This window comes from Agrilus planipennis, unplaced genomic scaffold, assembly GCF_000699045.2.
Source record: "Agrilus planipennis isolate EAB-ADULT unplaced genomic scaffold, Apla_2.0 scaffold34, whole genome shotgun sequence".
NCBI classification, from domain to species: domain Eukaryota; kingdom Metazoa; phylum Arthropoda; class Insecta; order Coleoptera; family Buprestidae; genus Agrilus; species Agrilus planipennis.
Window position 1 is genome coordinate 1,321,462 of NW_020439170.1, and position 8,923 is coordinate 1,330,384.

General features: G+C 31.6%; 2 protein-coding genes across 2 annotated transcripts; both read left to right on the forward strand.

Annotated features, from left to right (window-relative positions):
* Positions 1–3,330: 3,330 nt before the first annotated feature.
* Positions 3,331–6,546, forward strand: LOC108735110 (CLIP domain-containing serine protease 2). Its single transcript, XM_025977967.1, has 6 exons — positions 3,331–3,462; positions 3,881–4,243; positions 4,687–4,774; positions 5,210–5,400; positions 5,456–5,554; positions 5,999–6,546. The coding sequence occupies exons 1-6, from the start codon at positions 3,387–3,389 to the stop codon at positions 6,328–6,330; spliced, it is 1,149 nt and encodes a 382-aa protein (XP_025833752.1). The 5' UTR covers positions 3,331–3,386; the 3' UTR covers positions 6,331–6,546.
* A 680-nt stretch (positions 6,547–7,226) lies between these two features.
* LOC112905462 lies at positions 7,227–7,904 on the forward strand. Its single transcript, XM_025977970.1, has 2 exons — positions 7,227–7,356; positions 7,461–7,904. The coding sequence occupies exons 1-2, from the start codon at positions 7,275–7,277 to the stop codon at positions 7,862–7,864; spliced, it is 486 nt and encodes a 161-aa protein (XP_025833755.1). The 5' UTR covers positions 7,227–7,274; the 3' UTR covers positions 7,865–7,904.
* The last annotated feature ends 1,019 nt before the right edge of the window (positions 7,905–8,923 follow it).

Consider the following 8,923-nt stretch of genomic DNA (forward strand, 5'->3'; position numbering starts at 1 on the left):
TTTAAAGTGGGCCGCTGATGGGACATACGCATAAAACTGTGAAAATAGTTATATGTGATCTGTTTAAACGGAAGGATTCTTGTAGCATTGAACTCCTTGTGAAATTTTGTCTTATAATGTGCAAATCCAAGCATAGTTAGAACCGGAAACGCGTGTTACTGAATCCGCGCTCGTCTTAAAGACTCTACCGTTCTCTCCACGGAATTTCATCAGAGAAAAGACAATAAACTCTTTATTTTAATCTTTAATAGGCAAACTACTTTATCTGTTTTCCTCCCATTTGTATATTTATTGCACCGAAAACCAGAATGTGCCTAATTTTTTAGATGTTATTTTTGAAGTGAAAACTTCTTTAGGGACGTTGGGCACTTTTTGGTAAGGGAAAATGTTATAGATTCGCGTCACCGACATGCTTGTTAGCAGTATATCTGTAGCTATACAGCTACGACGATCGATGCGGTTTTTACGCGATACTGAAATATATTTGAATCAAACGTTTTCATTTCTTACTTTAGTTACCATAAGCCTATTGTATCTTTTTTAGAACACAATGAAATAATTGAAAGTACAAAAAGTCTAAGTATTGTTGAAATTAATGATGACAATGATGCAAACAATGTTAAAAATCAAGTACATTGAAATTTATGTAAATATTTGAATAATAAAAAACCATATAAACATGCATATGATTGATAACAAAATTGATAATTTTTATTCAAACACAGTGAAATTTCAAATTTTAATACTAAAAGTTCTAAGTTTTCACTTCTATCGGCAGTCCCTATAACTGCCAATTTTTTTCTTACCATATGCTATAGATCTTTTCTACGATTTCATGTCATTTGCTATTCTTATCATATTACGCTACTTAATAGTTTGTTGTATCACATAAGTATGTCACAACGTAATAGCTAATTTGTCAATACGAAACCTTGCTTTGTACCGAAAAATCTTTCAGTTCTGCTACCAAGATAGATCCTACAAGAATCGGTAACTTCTTCCCGCAGGATAGTCGCCAGTTCCATTCGCCCTGCGCGAAGCTCCTTCCAGTAATACAAACGAATAGACATTCTATCAACTAGAAAAGAAATTACAACAAATATTTTTTTTTTGTTACAATTTTCATTAATGGTGTAATAACTCAGAAAAAGATGTTTATAAAAAGATTCAAATGGCAAAAAGCTTTTAAGGATTGTAACCTCATATTAACACACAATAACATCCAACGTTAAAGTTACATACTTTTTTTAATGAACTACCATATCTAATGATTTGTAGGCATGCAAATTAGGTTTTCATTAAGAAATACAATAAATTCGTTTTATTGCAACATCTAGAACCGATACCTACAATAATAAATTTGAAATGGCTAGTTTAGGTACCATTTAGCTAACAACATGTTAGTCATGACTTTGTGAGAAAGCAGGTTCTGTTTTTCCTGGCAGGTCATTACCACTTTCAAGAAAGTTTAAATTTGGGAAAGCCAAATATAAAGACTAAGACACTACCTGTACCTGCCATTGTATTATTTTCAACCCTTGCTTAGTTGTTTAATTTTGAGTATTAGAAATCACTACCCCAATGGTGTAATAGGAATTTCCATTCATCTAGGTGCATGAAGTATACCAGAATAAATATTTATTACTAGTTCGACCCGTTCAATACTAATAATCAAGGCAACCCCCCTAAGGTTTTGATCAAATAATAGTCTAAACGCAAAACGTTTTTAAAGATCAAATATAGCGAATATATAGACATTTAAACCAGGGCCGTCTTTAACCTGTTGGAGGCCCTGGGCACATAAGCCTACCGGACCCCCTACAGCTTTGACAGAGAATTATTTTGTTGTGAATGAATAGACAATTGTAATATGACTCGAAAAAGTAACTCTAATATCATTCTCAGGTTGGTACTTAAAATTGTGTTTTTTGAAAAGGCACCCTTCTAGTTTTCAGATATGCAAAATCGTCAACCAGTTGTTCAAACTCTTTCTCTTTGAGCATATCCCATTCTATGGACTGATCAATCTTTCTGGAAGCATTGTTCGTCTTAACTTATTTTTTATTCTTTTCCGTTTAAAGAAGGAGCACTCGCCACTACAATTAGTTACCATCATGTTTAAAAAGATTCTCAATGCAATTTCTACATTTGGAAATGTGTCTCCAACTCGGTTTTTTATCAAAACTTCTGGAATACCATTAGTTTGCCAAATACAGACATTCTATTTCTAACTCTTTCTCGTTAACATCTTCATACCAGCAATTCTTTGCAACAGTGTCTCGGGATTTGGAGTTTTCAAGCGAAAACCAATGTCTACAATAACCAATGTCCTTGTACAAACTCAATCGCTGTTTTAGATGCACGCTTGGGATATCACTTATGGGAAGTAAGGTATTTCTACTTTAATATCTCTTCCCAACTCAGTTGGACTATCGGTGCAGAGTCATCAAAAAATGTCTGGCGCCAACTTCTAAGTCTTATTCTTTGAGACAAGTCCTTATAGTCAGATTCTGTATTTTGCTCTTTGGAGAGGGATTCGAAGTAATAAAATTTCAAAATATACAAATGTTTGAAGAATCACCTACATTTAGGTATGCTCGCGTTTATAGCATGCAAAAGCGATTATGCAAGTAAATATTCTAACAGCAATTATTGATTAATTGTCTTAAAATAATTATCGGCTTTTGGTTGGCGGATGGATCTGGCAGGAACTATATAGGGGGCCTCCGTTGATCGTGGGGCCCTGGGCACTTGCCCAGAGTGCCCAATGGAAAAGAAGGGCCTGATTTAAACACGTCCATTCTTTGCTATTATTTGTTGATTCCACCTCGAATACGTCAAAATCAGGATAAAAGTTCTGATTAAACAAAAATATCCTGGATATCGATAGTAGATTGTTAAGAGAATAAGGATGGGAGTCATCCTTTAACTAAATGTTTCAATAAGTCAACTATTTCCAAAATATTGTATTATGAGAGGAGATAGCCACAGCGATTATGTTCATTTTGCCTATTTTTATTCGTTAATATTTTTAAACCGCTAAATAGTCTAGTCTTTAAAACGTTAAGTCGATCGGATTTATAACCTTTACGCTTTTTTGTTGTTTATAAAATTTTTCAACAGGAAAATGCAATTTTCAGTTGTAACGGGCAAATACATGTGTTACACGTAACTGAACAATTTTGGTGGTACGTACATTACACAATGAATGCACCACCCGGGGTGAACCACAATATTTACCCCCTTCCCTCTCGTACTTATTAAAGGCTCTTTCATTATTTCTTATAATCAGTTTTGATTTAGTTTGGCTCATGGTAACAGTTGTGAAATTCTTGTTGAATATTAACGAAAAATTATTGTTTCTTAAAGTGTATAACTATGTGAAAATGTTAAAGGGTTTTATTTTTATTGTGGTTTTTTGTGCTGTACAAGGTTACAAGATACCCAGAAGGTTACAGCAAGGTAAATTAATGAATATATTTGTATTTACAAACAAATAAATAAGTTAGTATACAATCAATAAATAATGAGAAATGTAATAAATGGAATGTTATTATTTTATTTGTCCGATTTTACATTTCCTTTTGTAAAAGGTCAGCTCTTTTTCAATCAAATTATTCTTTTCAATTCTTGTTTTTTTTTATACTAATACATGAATAAAAAAATCACATTTTGGTCATTGAAGTTTCGAATAATTTTTTTTGCATTTGATTTCATAATCCTACAAAATTAACGCAGAAATTAATTTTACTATTGATTAACGCATTTCTTATTGAAGGATAAAATTTTGTTGAAAGGATATCATCTCCTACTAGTTTTGAGTTACCCAATACACTTATGTGATTTGCGTGCTGTCTAATATGAAGTCCTTTTGTTTTAGAAAATTCATGTGGACCGCCGAAAGGAGAGCTTTGCGTTGAAATTCGAAAATGTCCCTTTTTTGCTGAACTTCTGGACAAAACCCCAATCCCTAGACCAAGACGTGTGATCGATATAATTCGTGCACACCACTGTGGTTTTCACGGGAACTCCCCGAAAGTTTGCTGTTCTACTTTGATGCCGCAAAATTTAAAAACACCCCAGAAATCTGAGAATCAAGTTCCAGACGTTTCCAATCACCCCAATCTGAGGTTACTACCCACTGAGAACTGTGGAACTATAATTAATGATTTTAGGATCACCAGTGGTGCAAAAACTGGAGTCAAAGAGTTTCCTTGGATGGCCCTACTTGCGTATTTAACGAGTAATTGTTTTTTATTTATTTTTTATAGGTTTACTCAAAACAATAATAACACATAGTGGTGTTTGAAACAAAAAAAAGAATCAATATCTCAGAATTAAAAAGGTTTCGGTTTTTGATTATTAAATTCTTTTTAGTTAAATTCCCATATAATTTTATTAGATATACAGGGTGTATGAGACTTGCCACATTACCCCATTATAGAATGCTTGTGACTGAATTGTAAAGTGTTGGAGCCTTGACTGGAAGTATCGTAAATTAAAAAGTTGAAAATATGACAATGTGATTGGCTAAAAGAGATCATATTCTTCATATATCTCTCGGTTCCAGAAGGGTTGTCCGGGTAATCTGAGACACTCTGCATATTTTTATATAACTTTTTTGTGTTATCAACTTATGAAGATAGTTGCCTTTTCTATTTATTTAATCTTTTTTTTTTATTTTAGAAGCCGGCATTGAATTTCGATGTGGAGGATCTTTAATAAACGACGAATATATTTTGACTGCAGCACATTGTGTTGAAAGCCAAGAACTGTAAGTATATATTATTTTATTATTTACATGTAATATTCTTTAGACTTAAAATGTAGAGATAATACACCAAGAAATCAAGGGTTCAAGGAAAGCTAGGAAAAAGGCTTTATGCAAATAATACAGCAAGTTAAAATGTAACAAGTTTCAGCTAATATCAATTGAGAATTATTTAAAACCTCGAAATGATGTTTTCATAACAATTTCACGCTTACGATTCCTTTTCACGATTAGTTGCATAAACAAATATTATCGCCATTTGCATCACAGAAATTGTTACAGATTACATATTAATCATATTGTCTGTTTTTGGTTGTATGCCAATAACATTATTATTTAGTATTTCTGTTGTTCATGTACGTATTATATTAACTCATTTTCGCCTCAAATATACATATGCATTTCGATATTTCTCGTAATTATAAACAAAAATTTTAGGATTGGTGTTAGACTGGGTGAACACGATATTCAAACGGATAAAGACTGCGATATTCACGGAGAGTATTGCGCTCCTCCAGTACAGGACTTTTACATTGAAGATGTGATCGTCCATCCTGATTACAAAACGTCCAGTTTTTCTAATGACATAGCGATTATAAAATTAGCTACAAAAGTAAATCTTACGTACGGTATGTGAAATATACTTTTCGATTTATCCATTTTTTGCATCTTTATTATTTTTAGACAATGTAAAGCCAATTTGTTTACCGATTGGAGATTTAAGTGATCTCGATTTAGATGGGAAATTTGCTGTAATAGCAGGATGGGGTGTAACAGAAACTGGTAAGTATCTACATATTTAATTTCATAACTATTTTTTTTAAATGTTTATGTTTTTAAATACTTATTATCAGACTGCGTAACAGCAAAGCAGGGACTTAACGTTGCAATCTACGCCCATTTCAGTTATGTATTTCTAGTAACATTAGGGGTTGACTTTTATTATATTAAAACGAACCCCCAAAAAAGCAATTCATAAATACTCAATTTCAAAAATTTGACGCGTAAACTTTCACGGTGGCCAAAATAAGTTTGAGCTTGAAAGCAGGGCAGGGTGTTGTAAGATGCCATGTATTTTGACGAAAATGGGTTTTTGCGAAGACGGAGGGAATGATTCATAATTTCGGGTCCAACTTTCAAATTAGATACGCGAAATTTCCCTTTTTACGCAGGAAGTAGGTAGTTTTTTTTAATTGTTTTAAATTTAATTAGCTTATTACTTTATAGGGTACAAGAGTCCTGTCCTGTTAAAAACGTCAGTCCCTGTAGTACCGAATGACGAGTGTTCAAGGATATACGAAGGATATCAGACCTCGATTGACTTTAAACAACTTTGTGCAGGGGGGTACTTAGGTAGAGATTCTTGTGCTGGTGACAGTGGTGGTCCATTAAAATACGTTACGTCACTAGCAGGAACACCGAAATATGTTCAGTATGGGATTGTATCGTTTGGACCAAAATATTGTGGTATTGGAACTCAGCCGGGTGTTTATACCAGAATTTCATATTTCTTAAAATGGATCCTTGATAATTTAAAACCACCCGAAAAACAATCTTAAATGAACTTTGGGTTAGTACATAAGTAAGTAAATTATTATAGCATTTTTTTGCTGCTGTAAGTAGTATATCATGTTTAATTGTTAGCTACGATTTTTTTAATTATATTTAATTATTTATATCTTCGTGTCGATGTTATAATTATTACAAAAAATATTCATGTGTGTTCTTATTAACCGTACTGTGATGATAAACATAGATAACTTATGTTAGTACACTACCGGTTTTTTGATTAATTTAAATTAATTATTTTGGTGTATCTAATTAATTGTAAATATTTAAGAATATGATATATGTATTTATAATAATATAATGTAACGAAATATAAATAAATTTAAAATGAAATCTTTTAATTTAATTTAAGTTTCTTTTCAAGCACAGTGCTTTACAATTTTTGAAAATATTAAATGTCAAGAAGTTAATTAATTAAATTAAGACATTTATTTTTAAATTTCGACGAAATAACGAAAAGTTCAATATTGTCTGATTGAATGTCTTTATTATTTTGAAAAATTTTCAATACATTTAAGCTGTGTTATTTGGCATTTTTGCAATCGGCATATTAATTATGTTTTGTTGTTAAGATTATAAAAACACTAAATTTATGTGTTACCTTCCAGAAACATTTCTTTCATTCTTATTAATATTTGTAATTTGTTTAATAATCTGTTGTATTTATAGGCAAATTAAACTAAAGTACGCATCCCTGTAAACAACTTACAGGAAAACTCTTATTATTGTCTATGCATTATTATTATTATCTACCTTTATAATATACCATTCCCAAGAATTCTTATTCGTTTTAATGACCCCTTTGAGTATATCATCCCCCCTATAAACAGTATTTACCTTAATTGTCTGTTTAAACTTACCTTTATAAGCTTAGATATTTCTAGATTGTAAAACTATTTCGAGGTGGCTTCAGATCAAGAGTTCTTCAGTGACAATGTGGTTTCTTATAAAATTTATATCTGTTTTTACAACACTTAGTTATATTCAAACAATTATTATCATCGGTGCTGGACAAGGTGAGTCTTCAGTTATTTTTTTTATAATAGGCTTTTATCTTTTATCCTTTTGCTGATAAATATCCAGTGAGATAGTTTGTATCAAAATTTATCTTTTGTTTCAGTCGAAGTTTGTACGCGTCAGTCTTCTTCTTGTATTTCCATCAAGGATTGCAAACACTTCATGAGCTTTTTAGAACACACCGAAAAACCATTGAAAAGTCCGATCGTAAGTTTTTTGAGGTCTCACCAGTGCGGTTTTCAAGGTGGTTACCCGAAAGTTTGCTGTAAAGACCTTCCCGAAAATTTTACTATTTCTGTGCAACGAAATATTTCGACTGTAACCGGCAATATCGAAACACCGTGCGATGATAAAAAACAAATTAATATTAAGGTTGAAAATATTGACGAAAAACGAAAAATTTTGGATGACTTCTTTTCAAATTCTGACGATGATTTCGATCTGTTAACGGAATTTGACTTTTTAAGAAGGAAAAGACACTACGTGACTGAAATTGAAATTAGGTAAAATTGTAATATTAATTTTAATTTGTATTTTAACTTTTATGTATTTAACAACAGTATTTATTTATTGCATGTTTATAGAATGTACCTGATATATATCGTTTCCAATGTTAGAAATATAAATGTAACATATCTTAATAAATGCATTAGATTCTGTGATTTATTTATTTATAAATAAGGTATGTCTATATCTGTTATACCAGTGCTTTTTCTAAAAATTGATATTTAATATTTATATATATTTTATCAACTTCCAAAAAAAAGAAAATTGTAGGAATTAAATTAGTATACTAAAAGTGACTCTATCCCTATTTTGGTGAGGTTTCTTCCATTTTTGGAACTACTGCTTGTTTGTTACGAAATAATTCGACAAAGAATTACAAGTACCATGGGCGCACCCAGCTCTTGGGCCAGGGGGGCAAATTATATTTATTCTATCAATAATATAATTGAAAATATTGTGCATTTAATTACATTATGAACTGATGCTGTCCTGTTTCGGGTCTGAAGAGCATCGTTGAAGTGCTTCCTAACGTTTCGCTGGTACAAGTGGCCAGCTTCTTCAGAGATCCTTCCATCCAACATCTAATTAATATAATATTGAAATCTCAAGTTTTTGGTAGCTTAGACATGGTTTGTTCAAATAAAAAAATTGTTCCAAATTTAACAAACATGTAAAATTGGGCCATGAGAATTAGAATGTACATATAGCTTGTAGTTTTTGTTTTATTTATACATTTAAAAGCAAAAATTGAAAAATCATAAATATATGACAATCTGTCTTATTACTCGAACAAAGAAGTTCATGGTGATCGGCATTATTTTATCACTCCTGGTCGATTTAATCCCTTGGCCAAGACAGTCGTGTTCTAGCAGTTGGTACAAAGCAGGTATTGCAGTAGAACCTTGATAACTTAAACCTCGATAACGTAATAACCTTTATAAATTTATAAAATTTTGTGTTCCCTTCCCCTCGAAGTCCAAAACCTCTATTACTTAAAATAAAAACCCTCTATTACTTAAAATAAAAACCCTCTATAACTTAAACGAATAATTTGGGCAT